Genomic DNA, 23,354 nt, shown 5'->3' on the forward strand with positions numbered 1-23,354 from the left:
TACCGTTTATTGTTTGTTTTGGAAGACCGAGGCAAGTCTGAAGCGTGCAGGACAATGGATGCAGAGTCCAGTTATTTTACCACATTAGAGGCTCAGACGAGAATTGACAGAAAATCCGAACCGAACTTTTCGTAACCTCAGAAACAAGATTAGATTTAAAAGAAAAAGAAAATAAAAAAGAGAGAAAACATGGAGCTTTGCGCGCGCAATGAGACATCCCCGGAGTGCGTCGGAGCGCAGACTGACGCGCTGCAGAGCGGAGCGGCCAACGGCAGCTTGGAGACGACAAACACCAGCTACAGCAACGTGTCCACACTCCTCATTCCTCAGCGCATGAGGCAGAAAGGTGAGAGGCAACTCAACATGTATCACCTGGAGCTGAATTAGAAGGTGAAGCAGAGACCTCATTCGTATTGAGAGAGTTTCTGTTTGCCTTTTAATTGTCAGGTTTGGTGTGGGAAGATGTTAACTCGGGCTTCCCCGTGAAATGTCCGCAGTCAGGGCTGGGTGAGGTTTAGTGAGATACCTGTCAGGCAGGTGGTCTCTTCATTAAAAGCAGAGTAAACTGACTCTACACTGTAAAAAAAAAAAAAGACACTTTCAAAATAAATTTAAAACAAAACAATGAAGACATGATGCTTTCTGCTTGTAATAAGTAAAATCAATCTGCCGTGGACAAGATGAAATTTAATCTGAAAACAAATGATGTCACTAAAATGATATTTTCTACACTGTAAAATCTACAGATCCGATCATCTCAAAATCACCAATTAGACTGTTAAATTTAAGATGTACAAGCTGAAAGTTGAAATTACTAACCTGCTTTTCTTGGTATTTTTGAGGTAATCTATTATTCATTATTCCTTTTAAGGAATTTTTAATTCACTTTGTCAGATTTTACAGTGAGGAAAAGTCAACTTTTATAGCTTACAGTGTAGGAGATTGTTTCTTAAAGACAAATATCCTTCTTGATATAGATTTTGAGTTTTTTGCAGGGTGTGGTTTTCACTCCCTTCAACACATAAAAGAAGAATCTTAACTTTAGCCTAATATTGAAAAACACATAAAAATGCGATTGTCCACTTAACACATCAGCCATTAATCAAAACTATACAGTGAATATCTTTACAGTGTATGATGGCTTTGGCACCTCTGCACATGACAGAGCAGAACAGGCTTTTGTAATTTAAAGTGGAAAAGTGTTTTATCTTTCTTTATTGGAAGTGTAAACCTATGAAGATACTGTGAGAACAGGGATCAGAGAGCAGAGAGAGGAAGTGTGTCATAGTCAGGAATCAAATCCTGCCCACACAGAGGATTTATTCATTGAAAAAAACATGTCAGATGGCTTCATGTTTGGACTGCGCGGCATGCTGCTTCCTGCTGTTTTTGTATTGAATTAGTGAGGGCACAAAATATATCCCCGCGTCGTATGTTGCACGGATTGTCAAACCCTTGGAGGCAAATTTCAGATTTTGGGCTATGTCAGTAAAACTGCCTCGATCTGATTCTGTGAACAAGAAACATCATTACAGTGCGTCATCACTCTCGCATTTCCTCTCAGTCTCAATCTCCACCTGCCTTCTTTTTTATTATCAATCAACACTTGCTATTTCCATCCACCTCCAGCCCTCAGTGCTTGTTTGTCAGTGTTTCCATGTGTTGATGAGGTGTGTGTGTGTGGGCTGTGTGTGCGTTAAAGATGCTGCAGAGATTGAGTGCCTTCATTACGCTGCTGAGTGTTGTAGCTCAACATCATCACTGAGAGATATCGGCTCCTTAACTGTTGATACAGTTTCAGTCATTCCCACGATTACCTCAAAATCTTCTCCACCAGTGATGAGAATTTACAGTGTGGGAATGTAACTAAGTACATTTACTCAAGTCCTGTACCATTACCATTTCATTACACTTTTCTTAACTGCACTACATGTTGGAGAGAATTCAATATAGTACTTTTTACTTCATGTTCCTGACATCTATTGTCACGACCGTAGTTACTTAACAAAGTACGATTTTACAAACATGACAGTTTAAGAATTTTGTATGTAATTTGTGCTGCTAGGGGGTCTCTCAAACAAAACAAAAGATGTCAGTAGCATGGGATCATGGGAGTTGTAGCCCTATTAGTTGGTTAATCAACAAGTCGTCTGTTCTGATAAACGGTTCATTATTAGTTATTTTTTTGCACAAAATGCCAAATACTGCATGATGTCAGCCTCTCAAATGTGATCATTAGCTGCTCGCCTTAAAGGAATAGTTCACTCTGGAACAAAATTCAGTCATTACCGACTCACCGTCATGCTGATGAGAAGTCCAGTGTAGTTTCTTATTCCTCAAAGTGCAGCTGGAGACCCGCGGGGGTACCCTCCGGCAACAATAATCCATATAACGAGCGTAAGTGGCGCCCGAGACGAAAAGGCCCATAAAACTACACAAAAACGTTGTAATATTTCTCCATACTGCTCGTCCGCTGCAATCCAAGTGTTGTCGGCTGTGAGGGAGACTCGTGTGCACGCGGGAGCGTGCCTCCAGGCAAATATAGCATAGTGACTGTTTAGGCTAGAAAAATGTATTAAATGACATCGTTTCGAGTAAACTCTGGATGTCGCCACTTCAGGACACTTGGATTGCAGCGGACGAGCAGTATGGAGGAATATTGCAAAGTTTTTGTGTAGTTTTATGGACCTTGTCGTCTCGGACGCAATGATAATGACTGAATTTCGTTCTAGAGTGAACTATTCCTTTAAAGGAATGGATTTATTTATGGATGAACTGCTCCTTTAAATCACAGTAAATGTCTGAGGCTTGGACTGTTGGTCCGACATAACGAGACATTTTAAGGTGTCACTGTGATAATTTTGGTGGCATTTCTCACTTCTTTCTTACACTTTACAAACCAAACAGTAAATAATGAATCAGGAAAGTCAGCAGCAGATCGATCTGTTATGAAAAATTCTGCTTAAACATTAATGCATTAGTAATAATTTATAAATATACATCTCACAGGGGCCATTTCTCTGCGAAGAGTACTGTTACTCTTGATACGTTCAGTATGTTCTCCTGATGATTTGTACTTTTCCTTAAGCGATGCATTAATGGAGGACTTTTACTTATTAGTAAGTACAGTATTTTTATAGTGGTATTCGTGGTATTCGTGGTAAGAATCTGAATGCTTACTCCACCACTGGTAATTTTGAGCAACCAGCCACGTGTATGACCCAATATACTGAGCTAAATCAGAACAAATGCAAATGACAAACCCACTGAGGACACAGCGGACAAGTACAGATCAACACTACTGTGTCTGGTGTCTGATGAGAATGGCAGCAGTATAGATCAATTGGGAGCGTAATCCATTTTTATGCTGCAAAAAGTTATTTCCCACACACACTGTGGCGTTTACAGATGATCACTTCTCTTCAGTTTGACTTTCCACTGCCTTATTTCTCTCTATTTAGCATTCCCACTGTATCTTTGTCACACGACCACCGAGGACGGAAAAATGATGTCTGACCCTATACAGCTGCTGTCACCATCATTACTCACTCTGTCACTCCAGAATTTGATTACTTCTTCACAACGCTTGCTCATTCTTCTCATTTCCTCTCTCTGTCCGTCACTCTGACTGATTGAGTTGTGTCACCATCAGATTCCCTCTCTGCTGTGCACACCGTGGATATCAAAGCATGTGCCACATATAGTTTGCCGGTTTTCCTTCCCACCAAAATGATTTCCACAAATCAAACCTCCTGAAGCGCCACACACACAACACAAACACAAAATATGTTGCTTTTAACTGCCGCTTACAATGTCTTCTGTGTCTTGAGATCATTTCCCCATGTGACCAAAAATAGTTAAAAATCACTGCTGAAAAATGAATTAGTTGAATGAATTCACAAAGCTATCATTAATGTTGGATTGGATTTAGGCACAAAAACAACTTGGTGCGGTTAATGTAGAAATGTGTTTTGGGTAATGGCCTCATTAAGCACTAATTGTTGTCATGCTTAAAGGTGCAACATGTAAACATTTGAGAAGTTGACAGCATTCGAAAAACTAAAATTATCAAGAGAATGTGAAGAAATACATGCCGTCTGCATTTTATTACAGAGATATCTAATGAAGTTAGCATGCTAACCAGCCAGTCCAAAGTTCCTGTGCTAGCCTTGTAAACACCAACACCTCCCTGGCCCCTGAGCTCCCAGTATGTGCTGCTAGCTGCACAGCTAACTGAGCTAACTAGCTAACAGCAGCTACAGTTAGCAGCAGTTAGCAATTACTCTGATGTATGCTGCCCCCCATTTTTGGGACAGTAAGTAATTTGACAGGTGACCAATTCATACATATTGCACCTGGAACTTTGCTGTTATGGTTATTATATTAATCACACGGCTAAGATGAGTAAAAGACAATGGCCATGTTATTGTAGGAAACAGGAAACGAACAGCAGTCTCCGCCTAAACTCTGATGTTTTGTTGAGCCATCCATCCAAATCTTCCTTCTGCGCACACTTTGTTGCTTTCTACCAGCACCAATGACTTCATCCTTTGTCCCCAAAAATCTAGATTATTAATCAACATGGCAGCTTGAGGGCTTCACCACTTAAACATAAACATACGTTGTTAAAGGCCAATTGCTGAAACCATGTTTTCTTGGTATGAAGTCGCTGAAACATTTGCATTTACTGTCTTTTTCGTGTAAAGGGGAACGCCAAAACAATTTCTACGCATCAATTTTAGGTTAATTAGTCATTGGGACTATTGCTCAGCATGTGAAAACAGTCGGACAACACCCTCTGTAGCTCTGGAGAAGCTTTGTGAAGATTTCATGAGGCATAGGCTCTGAGACTACAGTTTAATAACAGAAAACCTGCGTTAGAAGCTGGTGACATGGAGTTTGAGCGAGACAAGGAGGCTGTCTGGCAAACGTCACACACATTCTTTTATAAATCTGTCTGGAGCACATCCCTCTATGTAATGATTGTACTGTAGCTGGAGCACCTTTTTAAAAGATGCAGAATGCACCCCATGGCTTATTGAAATATCTGTGAAACATGTATGTGTTTAATTACGTCACTGCTTTGTGAGATTCACGCCACTGATTTTGACAGCACCCCTGACACAGCCACTTAACACATCACAAAGTGTGGAAAAACCTCACCCAGCGCTGGGAGGAAACATATCGCTCAACCAGAAACACCTTTAAAAATGCTGGATGCAGCCCATGTATGATTTGCAAGACAACCCTTAAGACTCTCACGCCCCTGCTGTAGATGTGATATTACTCATAGCTGCTTTAAAGGAAGTCTGTCACACCTTGTTCACAGCAGAGGACACAGGTGAATCACTATTTATAGATGAATAAATCAACAAAAAAAGTTGTTATAGTTGGTAGGAGGTCGTGATAATGACGGCAAACAAAAGAAGTGTTATCAGTCACTGCCAGGAAATCCTTGAACACAAAGCAGTTCATTCCTCACAAAATGCATTTAGACAAAAAAATTAAACCCTCCTCTGCTTTTCATTTCCCTCGCCTCTCCCACCAGTTTCTCTCAGCGCTCCACCTCGCCTGCTCGTGCGTATTTCACTATCCCCATTGCTCACACCCCCTCATCTCACTGCCTGTCAGCAGCTGAGGTGTTTAATACGTGCCCGCACAGCGCGCCAAGCAACATGTTGTTTTGTACACCGACCGCAGTGACCAGGGGCTCTGCGACTCGTGCGCCGTAGTCAGCAGAACGTGGTTTCTGTTCGGTGCCTCCATCAACTGTTGGCTTAGCGACAGCGCTTAGATGACATTTACCATGCTGGATTAGCCACTAGCTGTGACATTTACCGATACTTTGGTTCTACCGGAGCAGAGCCGGCTTCTTTTCCTGATAGGTGCAGCGACACGAGGGCCGACTGGGATAGAAAGTGACACACGCTGCATATGTATTAGACTGAGAGTGGGGGTTAATTCATAGTCAATATAGTGTCTGAGGGAAACAGATGAATCCTTAAATATTCATGGCTGGGAGTATGAACCTCATCATTAATTCATCCACTATTTCAATGCATATCCAATAATAGCCTCCACCACTGCATTCTTTTTAGAAATTATTTTAATGCAGTTGTGAGCAGAAAATCAGTCCAACACTCACACTGATGGTAACATAAGCTTTCAGATTGATGTGGAAAAGTTGACATTTTAACTAAACCGTGACTTGCATGTACACAAGCGTGTCCATTAAAGCAGACATCCTGCATGAATTTTAAGTAACCAATTATAGATACAGTACATAACTGAGATGGAACGTGAAGGTAATGCACTCTATTAAGATATAAAGGGGAGATAAATCTATTCAAGATAAAATGAATCACCGTCCCTCGACCTTATTAAGATTATGTTAGATAATTGTAAATATAATACCTCTGGATGGTCCAACAAAGTCATTTTTTACACACCCTGCTCACCGTGCCTCGTGTCTGTAAACACACACTGTGTGCCAGAGCCATTGGTCAGACACGGCTGATGGGGCACAGCACAGTACACTCCCATGAGACCAGCTCTCCACACCTCCAGCGCTTCAGGCTTCACTTCTATCATTTGGCTCTTTAAGCTGGAAACAGCACTTCAAATAACTGATGGAGCTCACTGCAAACTAAACATTGCCAAACTGACACTGTTGGTTTTGTAAAGGCCTCAGTTTTGGAGTTGTATAGTAGCTTCAGTGTTTAATATTGAATCTATGGAGTGTTTCCGTGCTGTGGTTCAGAGGTGTTAGCAGACACAGCAGTGATGATGTGGTCACACGAGTCTGAAATAAAAAGGAGCTGTGTGGGTTGGCCCCGTGCCAGCAGTTTGGCTTCAGCACTGATATCATGACATCACAGTTTAACAACTTTCTCTGTAGGTGTTCAACACTGTTGAAGTGTAATCGAGGAGTCAATCATTCTGTGCCTTGAGGGGCGTATTTAACCAGTTCTGTAAAGTGACTGCAAACCTAATTGTGAAATGTGTTATTCATAATGTCCAGTATACAGTATTTATGTGCCATGAAAAGGGCAGGGATTGCAGCATGTTGTTCAGGACTGCAGTGCCACTTATTTAGACTGTGCATGAAGAGAAAAAAATACACAGGTTAGACTACAGCTACACCTCATCGGTTACTTGGTTAATGCAAAGCAAAGCAGAAGCCTATGCTAGCAGCTCATATTGCGTCTGCAGCCAAGCTAGCTCATGCTCATGACAATGCTGACGTGCTGACAGCTTGTCATTGTTTACTATGTTCATCGTCTTACTTACATGCTAATAGGCACTGAACACCGTACAGTTCCAGCTGATTATAACTTTCATTCATTTTTCAAGTATCAGTAGTTGACGAGTCGGGAATGAGACTCAAAAATCAACTGTTCTTATGAATAGGACCTTTAATTATTCACCTTTTCTACACCTCTCAAAGCACTTTACAACACAAGTCAGCATTCACCTATTCTCACACATGTATTCATGAACTGGTGTTTTGAGGAGGTGGTGCCTGCTCATCAGAACCAATAATCAGAACACGGCCACAGTGATTGAAGAGCCACTTGGGAGCAATTTTTTGGGGCTGTGTTTCTTGCCCAAGGACACTTCGACATGTGGACTTGCAGGGGCCAGGGATCGAACCACTGCAGTCAGTCGGCTGTAGTGATAGAAGAGAATTGCGCACCCTGCAGCTTTCCTTCCATCAGACCTGTAGCGGATATGAAAGGCAGGTAGAAATAAATAATCTCATTCAACGGTGCACACACTGGTGGTCGAAGCTCGACCTCTTGGGAATTGTGATCTTACTGAATGGGGCACTGCGAGGCATACAAATAGGAAACCATACTTATACGGTAAAATACAAAAGGTTTGGAGCGTTGAATGCAGGAAAAAAAAAGAAAAGTTATGGACTGTAAAACCGAAACAAAAGGCTGAAAGAAATTGCAGGAATTGTGGAGACTGTGATGACTCTATGGGTTCACTACGAGCAACCGCTTTTACATAACCTCTCCTTTACATTACACAGTGTTCATTCATATAAAATTATTGCTCAGAGCGGCTTTAAACCATGTCATAGTCTGTCACGATTTTCATTCAGCTGTCACATTGTGTGTGTGTGTGTGTGTGTGTGTGTGTGAGAGAGAGTATGTCTGTATAACTAACTGTAAGATCCACTTTACAACAGCACATTTAGACTGAAATCCAAGAGTTTGCAGCTGCAGATATGAATATCAATTTCTGAAAACAACGACAAATACAGACGCAGAGACTAGTGGTTGTTTTATTGCAAATTAGTATGTAAGCATCACTCTAATCTTGCATGAGTAAAGGTGTGGGTACTTTTAACTACTTCATGTGTAGCAGGGTGGCTTGTAAATCTTTCTCCAAAACTGTATCTTAGAAAAAGTACTTAGTTACTTTCCATCATTGACAGATACTGAATTTGCTTTACAATCCTAACATGTATAATGTTAAAAACCAGAGGTGGGAGTCTGTAAATTTACTTGTTCTTGTTACTTTTGAAAACATAATTGAGTGCTGAGCGCAGCTATCTGCTATTGATAACGCATTGAATACCAACGTTAAGTAACTAATACTACTAGTAATGTTTGAGAAGGATACTTTGTACTTTTACTTAAGTATTTTGTTAATGCCAGTAGTTTTACTTGTAACTGAGTAATAAAGCAGTAATGTAACTGTACTTGTACTTGTTTACAGATTTTCAGCAGTCTTTCCAGCTCTGTTAAAAACACTCAGGTAGTTTGTCTGTAAACAGGTTACAACAGACACACTGCCGGCGCTTCTCACGTGCGTGTCAAGGGCGCTTCATCCAGAGGTTCAGAGAGTTGCCTGTTTTACTGTGACACGTGCGGTTCTCTGCAGAAATAGAGCTGAAAACACCCTGCAGACAGTCGTATCGACATCATACCAGCGTCACTACGGTTTTACTGTCTGTATCTGTAGAGAATACACACAACAGGTGAAGGGCAGCTTTTTTCCTGTGCACTCTCCTTTTCTTTCTGTCCCTCCCTCGCTCTCTTTCGCTTTCTCGCTCTTTCAGCAAGGGTAAATATTTATTGATAATTATCAAAATCAAGCTCAATAAAGAACGCTGTCTTTATTTTAGATTTGAGTGGGTAAGTTTGCTTTGCTTTCTTGTGCTTCGTGTCACAGTGGAGCTTCACGATGCTGGTTTTAATAATCGCCATGGCATCAGAACGTGTAGTTTTAGACGGCTCGTGGGAAGAATCAACACGTTAGAGTCCAAGTGCAGGTGGAGCTCTGGTGAACAAGGTGACTAATACGACTGCCTCCTCATACGTACACACATGAATAGGAGTAGCAAGCCTGAAGTAACTGTGTAAATGTGCTGAGGGTGTTATCAGTGTTTCCTGCACAGCCAGCGAGCACACAGGAAAGCTAATTGGCTTCGATTAGGCAGAAGCCGGAGTAACATATTTCATTAGGCGAGAGAGAGAGAGACAGTAATAAAGCAGAGTGTGGGCTCTTCTCGCTTACCAATCATTTGTCTGCACATTTTCATTAAGCTCATGCAGATGTATGTGCACACACAAGCACAAAATTAAACACCAAGTTGCTGCCATTTGCTCTGGTGCAGAAACCCTGATGTTCTGTCAGCAGAACAGTATGCACCATATTAGAGGTAACTGCTTTTTATTTGCATAGGAGCGTGTGAGACAGATGGTGAAGCCTCATGCCATTAGATGGGAAGAGTGTGTGTGTGTGTGTGTGTGTGTGTGTGTGTGTGTGTGTGTGTGTGTGTGTGTTTCTGAGAGCGAGACTGAGAAAGACAGATTGACTTTTGCTGAGCGAGCTGAGCCTGAATCCGTCACTAAGCCTGCAAGTTTAACAAAAACAGTTTGGAGTGGCTGGGTGGATACGAGAGAATTAAATCAATCAATGTCATGTTATCATCCTGCTTTCACGCATGCACCACGTATCTGAAGGAGCCAAATCCCGTCTTTGACGTGTTCCCCTTCGACTTCACAGCAGCTCCTGTGCAGCTGATTCAGGATTTTTGCAGCTCGACCTGAACTTTTGAATAAACGGACGGATGAGTGGAGCTCGGATTCAGTGGCCCTGCCTGTTGTGCACAATTCCCATATTTACATCCCAAGTGGATGACTGTGAATCAATATGAATCCGATTAAGGATTACTCCAGATGTGTAACAGATGTGGCACAGGCCAAGGGAAATAATGCTATTATGTTTTGTGTTTTTAATACCATTGAGGCTGTTGGGAGTCGGTGAGGTGTAAAAGAATAACCTTGAGGGTGCTGATCAGCTAGAAAACATAAATTAATGATTGTGCGATTAACCCCAGATTCTGTGCCTCTGATCAAAACACAACTCGTACTTAACATTGCACAAAACTGAAATCCTGCGTCTTCATGATGAAATGAAATCTATAAGTACCGTATCAGTCACTGAGGTGCGTGGCCGGTTTTGCTGCTGCTGTGTGCAAGCAGCCAGGCTTGTTTTGGTTTCATTAAAAGCTTTCTGCTTTTAATAGAGAGCGAAGGAGACGAAATGGACAGGAATAAAGCAAATTACGCAAAATGCAGAACACTCCATAAGGTGTAAAAGATCAAGGTGAAACGCCAGAAAGATGAGAATAGGCCGTGAAAATAGCCTCATAGAAACAGCCGTGCAGAGCGAAAAGAAATAAGAGGAGGAAAGAGAGATAGTAATATACTGTATTTGGTGTTTTGCAGGGAAAAGACCCTCTCTAGATGTACTTTCAGATTTTACTCTTTAATTTACCAGGGCCTTTGAGGAACTGTCGGTTGCGTATTTTCAGGGGATTAAGGCTCGAGTGTGCTCGGTTGAACATGCCTCTACGACTGTGTCAGTGAAGTTTGGGCTTATGTGTGTGCTGTGATTTGTGTCCTGCGGATGTGGCGCACATGGGTGCCTCTAATCCCCAGGATACAGACACAGAAGGTAACCCGTTAAAAAGTGTTGTGTCTAAGCAGGGGGCAGAGTGGAGATAACAGAGAAGGCAGATAACACAGACTTTACAGGATATGATCCAGTGAAGCTGCTGATGGCCGAGGGCGGAGACAGGCTTTGGGGCTGCAAGGCTGGAGTAATTTGCACGTAACACTATTTTGTTTGGAAGACGGAGGCGTTCACCTCTGAGGTTGGACAATATGAATGTTGGTATGCAGATTTGATACACAACACAGGAAGTGGTACAAATGCCCTTAAGGACAAACACATGGAGCTAATAGATATGGGTTATCAGCCCACAATAAACTGTATTAATTAGCTCCATGTGTTCTGTCCTTTTGTTTTGTGCCTTTGTAACCAGCCAAAAGCCGTGTCATCTTTTACTCGGGTGAAAGTAATGATACTTCTTTGTATAGATACAAAAAAGTACATTCAAGGTGGAGCACATGTTAGCTACTTTATATACAGTTGGACAGTTTATAGCACAGTATCATATCACATTTTTTTGTTTTGTTTGTATAATTTCAATTTTGCAGCTGAAGATAAATTGAGTGAAAAGTAGAAATGTCCCCATAAAATGTAGGCATGAGGAAGCATAACATTGAAATACTCGAATAAGCTAAAATTACCTCAACATTGTACTAAAATACAGTTCTTGAGTAAATAACCATCATTATCATACGTTTAGACACTTTTGTTTCAACTCTTGCTTCATATTACTTTTGTGGCTTTAAAGTAACATTTAAGTAACTTTGTGTTCTACTCTCATATGGTATCAGCACTTTTTTTTATTGTAAGGACTTTATATTTATGTAAGTATTTGTAAAGCATATCCTCTTGGCTTTTACAGTACTGCATTTCATTACTGTGCCTCCAATTAATTATTTGAAACACCCGTTGGAACTTGTTCGCTCCTTGTTGATTTGAATGCAGTTATTAATAAAATCCATGTATCCTGGTGTGCCCTGGAATATTGATTTGATTAATTGATGTTGGTCCTCCAGTGTAGTACTTGAAGTCCTGGACCAGTGCTGAGTCACCTCATGATCACCGGCTGTCACCCTCTAACTGTAGGCCAAAGACAGTCAGATGGACAAAACCACCTTCAGGGGATAACATTTGATACTTCAGTTTTCAACCTCCATGTTCCTTCTCTGCATTATGTGTCTTTATTTAGAATAAATTGTGCTGTTGCTCTGCGTGCTGTGACGTCTTTACTGTGGCATTGGGTTCTTCTTTCACAAACAGCTGATGTAACTGACATTTTATTACCTGAACATCTTTTTATGGTAGTCGTGGTCCAGCATTGCATTATTTTTCTTCTGTACAGGCGAGGAAGCAGTGTCACAAACTGGCTCAGGGAATGTGAAACACACGAACAAAGAAGCAGCTACAAGACACAATTACACACAGCGTTATTGGCGTAAAGCTGTTCGGATCAATTAAGACGTGTTTGTATTGATCATCGTGTAAAACAGAACCAATCAATTAGTTTAGCAACATAATCCTCTGCTCCTGTTTCCTCTGCACTAGATGGGGACCACACACTGCGGATCCTGCTCTACTCGCTCATCTTCTTCCTGAGCGTCATTGGCAACCTGCTCATCATCGTGGTGCTGACGGTCAACAAGCGCATGCGCACGGTGACCAACACCTTCCTGCTGTCGCTCGCCGTCAGCGACCTGATGATGGCCGTCTTCTGCATGCCCTTCACGCTCATCCCCAGCATCCTCAAGGACTTCATCTTTGGAGCTGCCATGTGCAAGATAGTGTCCTACCTGATGGGTGAGAGAAGGGTTGGGGGCTTGTGATGAGGAGGCGAGGAAAGATAATAACATTCGGAAGGAGAAAAATGTGTATAAATTGCCGTCATTATCACATAAATGTTTCCAAAATCACTCCGTTGTTCCTTTATCTACTTATCTACACCAATCTCCTCCTTTATCTAACATTTAAGCCCAATTGTGGTATCCGTGTATATCCTGTCTTCAAACCTGACAAAACTAAATCGCTCCATCCTGTTTTGTGTGATTTAAATGGAAACAAAATGACATTTCTGTCGGTCTGTCAGGCTAACCCCATCATGCCTTGAGAAGTGATTGACTGGCATTTAATAGAAAATGAAGAGGGGGCTTCGCACTCAGCAGCCCGTTATTGTACTGCCGAACTAAAACTCCATTCAGATGCAGCCTCCACATTGATTCCTCTTTATTATGAACCCGAGCCACAACAAAACGCGGTAACAAGTAGCAATCAGGGAGCTAACAAGTTCTCTGACCTCCTGTCAACCACTTAGAAAAAGTATAGATTACCAATGAACTGTGTCACATCCACAGACCATTTTCATCATCCAACCTTTTGGTGGGAGGTTGTGGATTCTCAGCGGGATGCTTTTGTGCCGCTAATATTTAAGTGAGTAAGGGGTCTTTCTCCTCATCACATCAAGGGGATTTTCATCTCGGTATTGAGTGCTTCTTTCAGGCCATTTACTCAAAATAATAGTTTGACATTTGGGAAATATGCTTATTCACTTTCTTGTAGAGCGTTGAGAAGATCGATACCACTTTAATTTCTGCACAGTTAAAGCAACGCTGTGTAACTCTCAGGATGAAGATAGTCGATCATTAATTCCATTCCCAGATTGTCAAATACTGGTGTTTTGGGATGGTGGCTCATGTCCGACACGATTAACTTACAGCTTAATCCATGAGCCCAGAACACCAGTTAGCTAATGTAATGTGAGCGACACTTAAAATTCATCATCTACATTATCAAAGCATCAATGCAAACCTCTTAAGCATGAGCGTAAAAATGGAGCGTATATAGTGAATCAAAAAAGAGAATGAATGGAGTTATTAACAGAGAGAACAACAACAAAATGATTGCGATCGTGTGAAAGTTTGGGACAAAGAACAGGAACATCGCGCTGACCGCAAGAGAAAAGCCATCTGAGCATTGAACAAAATTGTGGATTAAATAAAGCACATGAATGAACGAGAGAAATCATCCTGATGCACTGAAGAAAAGTGGATGAACCCACAGGAGAGACAGAGGCTGATTGTTCTTTGCTTCAGTGGGATCTGCTGTAAGCTGCCCTCGTAGGTACAGACAACACATCCCTGGGTCCTGACTCACACACCACACACACGCATATAGAGACACACACAGACACACACTGTTTGTATTCCTGTCGAGGACATGGATAAGACAGGTAAAGAGTAATTTCCCGTCTTGCCGTGTCAGGAGAGAGACGGCAGATCACATCAGTGGCCTAGACCAACATGATTTCTTCTACCGAGACCCAGATAAACATCCCCGCCTCCCCGCCTCGCATTATATTCATTTGCAAGCGCGTCTCCACAGAGTGCCACATTTTGTTCTCTGTTGTTATTGCAGATGTAACGTGCGCATCAACAAACATGTTTTTGTTGCCTTTTATTACGAGTCCAAACTATTCTGAGCACATAATAACTTTTCATTCATCAAAACGATAAAAAGATATATGAGAACCGACAGAAGCACGCATGTTTACTTCCTTTTAAAATAATCTGTTTTGTCTTCCTACAGGCATATCAGTGAGCATTTCTACATTTAGCCTGGTTGCCATAGCGATTGAGCGCTACAGCGCCATCTGTAACCCCCTGAAGTCACGGGTGTGGCAGACCCGGTCCCATGCCTATCGGGTGATCGCTGCTACATGGGTGCTGGCCTTCGTTATTATGATCCCGTATCCAGTCATCAGTCACTTGGAGTCTTTTGAGCGTCCTGACAACACCATTGCTCACCAGTGTCGCCACAAGTGGCCCGTCGCGACGGCAGAACAGACATGGTGAGTGTTTGGGTGTAAAATGATGTGTCCACAGTTTTCAGAACGACAGTTTTCTGCACCATAAGAAAACAAATCAGCTCAGTTTCTCATTATAATTACTACATTTTTCTTATTGAACAAAAGAGGCAAGAGTTGGCCATCGTCTCAGCAAGTAGGGCTGCACGATCTATACTGGGTCTGCTTGATAATGGGAAGTGTATATTGTCGGTTATCCACCGATGATGAAACTTTCGCTGATAGATAGAGCCAATAATATGGGGCCAAATAGTTTTCACTGACTTAACAAGCACGTTGTTCACTGCTCCAGTAAAAAGAATGGACCTCAGATAGAACTTAGCAATGGGAGATAAACTAGTCTCAGCTCATTGAACACTTCAGCTCAACTCTTAGCCAGAAAGCTAATGTTAGTCCAACAAGATTCAAAGTAAATAAGTGGGGAGTAAACGCACATAAACATCAACAACATCAGTTTTCCCAGCAACAAATCAAATCAATTGGGTTACTCACCTATTTATGAGTTATCCATTGCTTGTTATCGACAGTTTAGCCAGCGCCATTCGTTTTAGATACAGGATGTAGCGCATGAATTCAGAACGGAAAACAGGCAGTAACGCCGGACATACTTGAGGAGATCCAGAGGTGTCTCTATATCTGAAGTTTATTGACACCCTCCAGCCAATCAGAATCAAGTATTCACCCAGACCATGGGATAATATATTGTAATTTTAGTTGTGTAGAGTTTTTCTTGGTAATTTTATAATAAGTCAGAGAAAATGTCCATATTTGTATGTGTTTTCTAGCTCGCTAAACTGTTTCCCACAGTGGCTTTAAGACGCTGTTGCCTAGCAGCAGTGTTTTCACCAACTTAAATTCAAGCATATTATATATATGACTTCGCATGTTGTAACCACACGCTCACAAGTTCCTTTTGAAGGCAGCAATTACCATGTTTATAAGTGACATGTTTAAATATAATGGAACAGGAGCACAAGTATAAGAGCCATGAAGTCAGTGGACATGATCATTATGTTATTTTTCTGTCTTTTGTTTGTTTGTTTTAAAAATTTACTTATTTTGTAATAGAAAAGACACTTTTCTTATTTAGTAAGTTCCATGTTATTATGAAAATATTCCTTCAAATAAAAGAGATGTGGAGAAAAAGACGCCTTGAGAAATCACATAATGGCCTATTTCCAAGACACTGAAGATGACTCATTCAAACAATTTAATTAAGTTTTATTACAGGCTTCCAGGTGACACATCATGAGATTTTGCTATTTTGAGCATAACAGAAAATAGAGTATGCATAATGCTATGTTGAATATTGAAATGTCTGAGTCTATACAGAAAAATAGTCGGTATAACCTCTTAAAGATTAATTTGTAATTAATCCACTGGAAGGACAAAGAAGGCTGCGTGATAGAAAGTCCTTGTGCTGGATTAAGGGGTTAGATTCATACATTGAAGGTTTTTTCCACTCTGTACAGTGTGATCAGGTTTAACTGAGCACTGAAAACATCTTTTTTTGTGTCAACAATGAAATTTAGGGTCATTTTAACATTGAAGTAGTCACATTACATAAAACTCGTACAGTTATAAATAGAATTCTCCTCATGCAGTTGGTCACGAATTTGAAAAAGTGTAAATAAATTAAATAAATAAATAAATAAAGTAAATCTCATTGACAGATAAAAGTAACACATAGAATAGTAAATGCACACATACCCACAGTTGCCATAAATCACACTGTCGTCCCCTTATGCATCCATCATCAGTTACATTTCCAGGGTATCTGAGGTCTCAGCAGCACATAAAATTAAACTTACCATAAAACTTCAACTTAACTGTTTTTCCTCTGTCTTCCAGTGCTTGCCGTTCGGACGGTGTGCTGTTTTATATCAAATAAACTTTAGATGAACTGTGTCTGTGTACATTGTTTGCTACACTGAAACATCTAATTTACGTCCGTGTTTGGACCTGGAGAGCGTTTCTAGCAGCTCATACTTTCCATCTATTGGGTGTATTTTTGTGGAAACGTTAGGACAGATGAAGAGAACAGACGGATGTTCCAGTGTGTTTTGTGTTTTGGACTTAGGATGGAACAGGCTTTGGGGGAATTTCAACAATTTCAATGTCAACTCTGTGTGTGTCTGTGTGTATTTGTACACAGTTATGTGAGTGTGTGTTCTTTTGAGACCACAAGTTATTTTGTAAATACGAAAAAACAGACAGTCACATAAGTATTTGTAATTTTGTGAGCGCTGAATGACTGAGGAACTGAGCAACTGAGCAAGAATATATGTTGTTTCTGGCTTCCCTTTTGTTTTGGATTAGGAAGGAACTGCAACTTGGGGAAAAAGCGTAAAAATCTTTTTTTCTCCTTTTTTTTTTTTTAGCAAATAAGAAATTCGGTGTTTTTTCCATCTTGGTAGATTGAGTCATTACAAAAGTCCATTTTGCTGAACGTCATTCTGGGTTTTTTAAAGATCACCGGATATGTCTTTTTCTGAAAAACAAAAAAACAACACAAAAACGTAGGTCTTTACAGGCAGTGGCAAAACATTAATACATAAAAGGTACATGCTGGGGTTATATGAGTACCTGTAAGCACGATTATCCTCACGCAAGAACATCAGGATATTAACCTCTTCCGTGTGTCTCTTTTAGGTACATTCTGCTGCTGCTTGTGCTGTTTGCGATCCCAGGGTTGGTGATGATCGTGGCCTACGGACTGATCTCCAGGGAACTTTATAGAGGCATCCACTTTGAGATGGGCCACAAAAAAGACTCTACTGGTGAGGACATGTACAGAACATGTGAAAAACAAACATGCTCCAGTAAAGCTTCACCTACAGTAATATTACAGAGGGCAGTTTGACTCAGAGGAAGCATTCAGTAACTAATACACACTACTAAAACATACACAAAAGCACAGCAATAAGGAAAAACAACACTAAATACAAAAAAGTATACTATTGTCTGTGTTGTCATTGTCTCTAGACAAACACAAACACAGGCCAAATTATATTTTGTTGACTTCTATCTCAAATATGTTAGTGTTACCTCTCCTCATCCTATTTATCATCCTGATAAAAGAAAAGAAAATTCACTGTGTAAAGGGTGGTGAGATTCATACAAGCTGAAAGGTCATTTTCCAACTGTCCGGAGCATCATTGGCATTGGTACCAATCAACAAGCATCAGTGATATCAGGGAAGATGTCTGCACAGAGGCCAAAGGATACTAAAAGATAACACCCACCCCAGCCACGGTCTGTTCACCCTGCTGCCAAAAGATACTCCGCTGGTACACCACCAGACTACGAAGCATCTTCTTTCCTTAGGCTGTAAAACTCCTGAACTCATCCTCCAAACTCACACCATGAAATATCTTTTTTTTTCTTGTATCACATTCAAAACTACAACTTGTGTTTCGTTGTACGACCCTGTCTCCTAGAATGACAAGTAAAGGAACCTTCAACCCTGAACCTTAAACCTCGAAAGACATACTGCCACAACATCAGCGGAGCTGTGAACACATTAACTAAAATATGTTTTCTAAAGAGACGTTAATGTCATTCGGCAGCCTGCACTAATTAAAAAAGGCAATATATTTAATAGAACCGATCAATTAACAAATAATTAGTTATGGACATGAAAAAGGGCCCAATAATAACAAAACAACCGATTTGTCTGGAAAAAAGCAAATATGTCATTCAAAAGTTTCACAGCTGTGGTTTCACCTCTTTCCTCCAAATCCTTTTCTAATGAAACAAGAGTCAAACCTGTAATAAATGTGTTAATGCTGTCCCTATTACAGGTGGTAATGTAGTATAAAACAACACCAGCATAAAACAAAACTCTGATTTTAAAACTTTCTATTGGCCTCAGTTTCCAGACGTAAAACGATCTGGACTGGGCCTTTCTAAACACAGCACTGACATTTTGTGACCATTCCAGCACTGTAATATACTGGATTGTAATTTCAATAATGTGGACAGATTATAAATATATAAATGTCACTCGCCGAGCAGTATTCCATGTTTGAGATTAATGATGTGTTTGATTGAAATCACACAATCCAGCACCTGCCAGCCAGGCCCTAGTGTTAGCATTTACATTTTTTCACATGACTGAGTGTGTGAACGATAAGGAATTTAAATCAACGATGATTTCATTAGCGCCACAATCACTGTAATGTGTGCAGGTTAAGTGAAACATAACCTTTTGTGGGCATGAGAGAGTGTGTCTGGGATGATGGCAGGATGGAGTGTGTTTGCTGGTGCTCCATTAGAGGATGGAATTGGCAGCTGCGGGCCTGGACATCCCCATCTGTTTGGTCTCAGAGAGAAAGAGGTTGTAGAAAAAATAAACCAAACAGAACATGAGAGACGGAGAGCAGAGGTCAAAACCAAAAAAAAACAACAAAAAATAACAAAAACAAACAGGAAATCAGAGGGAAAAGGATAATGAAGTTCTAAAATAACCTCTTGGAAAATGTTTCTGATTTAATAATCCAGCAGTGGTTTTGCAAATTACATATAATGTCTCTGCACTACCACTTCCTGTTTGTATTGGCTTGCCTTCAGGCTCTTATTAGTTAATATACTGAGTGAACACTGTCCTTTGTAGAAGGAAAGCTAGACTATTAGATTTTATCAATCAATTGCAATATCGCTGATGGATGATTTCTGTGGCTCAGCAAGAATTACAAGTCACTCTTCTTTCCATTAAGGTGAGCTGCTGCTCTTTAACAGCGATGATTCACTCAAAGCAAACCTTACAAATGGCCACATGTGTCATCACAGGGCTTCGGCACTTTGACTTATGTGTTAATTTAGGATTTTTAGAAATTAGTTCATTATAAGAGCGCACTCAGTTTCACACTTCAAATACGTGTTAATCCAGTGGCAGAAATATTCGTCAAATATATGAAATTTCTCGAGAAGGGAATGAAAAACTGAAGCTAAAAATTCAGGTATAAGGTATAAAAAATACTAAAAGCAATAATCCACAGACCTTACTGACTGCACATAAGTATTACTAATGCCCCTGTATTTTAATTGTATTTGTACTTGAATGTACCTGCTGCTATGATAACCCTTCAGGGATTAATAAAGTTATCTATCTGTCTGTCTGTCTGTCTGTCTGTCTGTCTGTCTGTCTGTCTGTCTGTCCATCCATCCAGTACCAGTGGGGGAATAGGCCATGTTTCATTGGGGAGAGAATTATAATACATTTTACCTGACAGTAGAGGTCACACCTCAGCAGTTTAGCAGTGCAGAGAGGTTGAGAGATGAAAGTGAGAATAAATCCACTTTTAATCCCAAAAGAAAATAAACTCTGAGCTGTCCTCCTGCCGGTAAACGCTCCTGATCAGAGCAGAATCCAGTGTTACTGTGTGTTTATGCGCCCAGCGTACTGTGCTGCCCGAAGATGATTCGAACAACAGCGGTGTTGTGACGGTAATGCAGTGGAGGGGGAGATGGAATGCCACATTTAGTGGCTGAATGTTGTCACTAACACCTTAAGGTGTCCAATTTGTAAGAACATTGATTTTCGAGTCTCATTCCCAGCTCCTGAAATATTGACACTTTGGGATTGCAGGTAAGGTCGGCTGCGATCCTAAAGTGTCACTAGTGACGAGTTGGGAATGAGACTTGAAACAAACTGGACCTTTAAAACGAGACGTTGTATTGATATATCGATATAATTTCTATATTAATTTATATATATTCTATATATTTGTCTAGAAAGTAAAGCAAAAGCATTAGGTATGACACAAAATAAAAACATTACTCAAATGTTAGGGGATGTTATATTGATAAATTTTATTAACAGAAATACTCCTCTGTTTTACTCTTCCCTCATACAGATGTGAAGAATGGACTGACCTCCACTGTGTCTACTGGCAGCGATGATGGAGATGGCTGCTACGTGAACGTCGCCCAGCGGCCGCACTCGATGGAGATGTCCACTATGTCTACATCCACCAGGCCAACCAAGGCAGAGAGGCCACGCAGCAACACATCTGAGGCCAAGCTGGAGGCCAAGAAGCGAGTAATCCGCATGCTGGTGGTCATTGTTGTCCTCTTCTTTCTCTGCTGGATGCCTCTATACTGTGCCAACACCTGGAGGGCTTTTGACGACATCTCTGCCAAACAAGCCCTATCAGGGTCCCCCATCGCTTTTATCCATTTGTTGTGCTACACGTCTGCCTGCGTCAACCCAATTATTTACTGCTTCATGAACACGCGTTTCCGCAAAGCTCTGCTCGCCACGTTCTCGTGCTGTGCCGCACCTTGCCAGCGCCATCGTCGTCGTCGTGGGCTACGGGACAACGAGGAGGACGTTATGGCAACTGGAGCGTCCATGTCCAAGTTCAGCTACACTACAGTCAGCACCATGGGAACCTGCTGAGGCAGATGGATGCAAGCCCACACCCTTTATCTTTAGGCCAAATCTGTGCTCATAGGGACAGTAAAGTGGAGTGGAAAAACAGTGTGTAGCAGTATAGAAGCTTCAATCATGACTGTGAGTAAACTCATGTATGGATTATTTTAAGGTGCTATATGTAAGAATAGGCCACCTGTCAAATTCATACTCCACACAATTTTGAGGCAGCAGAAGGTTGCGGTGTCTTTCTTTCAACAAACAGCTAACATATGATATCAACAGTCTCAGTAACATTATACATTAGCTTCCTTTATAAGCTATAAATAGTCACTGTTAGCAGCTGTTTACGTACCAGTGTAAAAGAGCATCCATCTTCACCCCTGTACTTGCCAGAAGCTGTGGAAGTGAAGGAATGGAAAGCAAGTGGAAGGCGATGCAAACGTTCTTTTCCTTGCCACGAGTTTCTTTCTGGGAGCAGGTGGCCCAGGGGGAGCGCTACTTCCTCCTTTACTCATGTTGGACTGAGGACAAACTGAACAGTAACTCACTATTGCCTTTTGAGGTACAAAGAGGTATTATGAGATGATGGGCAGGGACTACCTGGCTAGCATGCTAACTTCAGTAGACATCTCTGCAGCACAATATATAAACATCTTTGACATAATGTCAGAACTTTTATTTCATCACATTCTGTTGCTGATCTTAGACGAACTAGAAGGAACTCTGACATGCTCATGAAACAGTCTCATCATCAGTTTAAAGGTGCAATATGTAAGAATTAGCTCCCTGTCCATGTGGCTAACGCCATCCAACCGTAGCTGCCATTAGCTAGTTAGCTTAGTTAGCTGTGCAGCTAGCAGTCCAGACTTAGAGTTCGGAGCATCGCAGACCGCTGCAGGCCAGTGCTAGTTGTTTAGCATGCTAATCTCAGTAGGTATCTCCGCAACACAGTACATAGACATCATGATGTCAAAATTGTAATTCCTTCACATTATTCTTATAATTTCAGTGATTTTTTTTATATTTTCAACTAAAATTCTCACATATTGCACCTTTAATATAAGTCATAAAATTAAAACTATTTTTTATGGCAGAGTGCTGAGGGTGACTTGAGGCGTCTTAGCCTGAGGAAAGAAGCTGCTCTGTAGTCTAGTGGTACAGTATGTGATGAAAACAAAGTTTACTTTGTTACGCCATCATCACATTACGATTATTAATCTTACATTGCCACAAATAAATAATTACCTCATTTTCATGCATCCTGCAAACAGCTGTGTTTAAAAAAATAATAGTATTAAAAAAAATTCTTCTTTCACTCGCTTTCATAAAAATTGCACGTGCGAGCCAGGTCAAGATCTTGATTACAGGCAGCAGCAGTGCTCATACCGCTTTTGTCCACAGGGGCTACCAGATTCAACAGAAAATTAAAGTTCCCTGCAGCAGCTTTAATTTTTTAATGTTTTCAACTAAAATTCTTACATATAGCTCCTTTATTAAATACCTGGTTTTACAGTGTAAATACCTCCATAGCTATGAAAAAGCATTTAAAAAAGGACACAGTTATCTCTTGTTACAGTGGACCAAGCCAATTTGTTTGCTTAGACTGCAGGGCATGTGTGTGTTGTGCAGATGATGTGAGTAGCCGTTGGCTATGTGACATGTGAGGGAAGCAGTTAAAACTTGGCAGTTATTATGTAGCTATAAAAACAGGAATATCATTTGCTATGTAATTTCTAAACAGTGTTTTATATTTTGCTGTCAGTTGTGAATGTTATTTGTGTTAATGATGGTGATGCCGTTGCCTTGTGGACTAAGTGCCTGGCTCTAAATACAATGTTATACTCTACCTGTCTACCGTTGATTTGCCTCATTCATCACAGGCAACATAATCACAGGCAAGCTGTAACCTGAGAGGTTTGGAAGTGGAGTTCAAAGACTCGAAACAAGATGGGAACTGATAAATGAGTGAGTTGTCAGTTCAACATGGCTCCACTGCAGTGGTATGAACAGCTTAGATGGGCAGTGGTGATGCCTTGTTTTGTGGTTGTAAACTGTGATGCTCGGCACCTGTGTGTTTTTTAGGTTGGCAGAGCTTTTTCTTAATCTGTTGCAATGTCCTTGCAGGTGAGCAAGGTAGCAAATGTG

The 23,354-nt window shown here is 40.9% G+C and overlaps 1 protein-coding gene across 1 annotated transcript; it reads left to right on the forward strand.

The window, feature by feature from the left end:
- On the forward strand, positions 1–23,023 carry cckbrb (cholecystokinin B receptor b). The gene is made up of 5 exons (XM_084361197.1): positions 1–346; positions 12,520–12,771; positions 14,554–14,815; positions 17,483–17,610; positions 20,689–23,023. Exons 1-5 carry the CDS (start codon positions 190–192, stop codon positions 21,231–21,233), a joined length of 1,344 nt encoding a protein of 447 aa, XP_084217323.1. The 5' UTR covers positions 1–189; the 3' UTR covers positions 21,234–23,023.
- Positions 23,024–23,354: the final 331 nt, after the last annotated feature.

Source organism: Pagrus pagrus (genome assembly GCF_965226575.1).
Source record: "Pagrus pagrus genome assembly, chromosome: 9".
NCBI lineage: Eukaryota > Metazoa > Chordata > Actinopteri > Spariformes > Sparidae > Pagrus > Pagrus pagrus.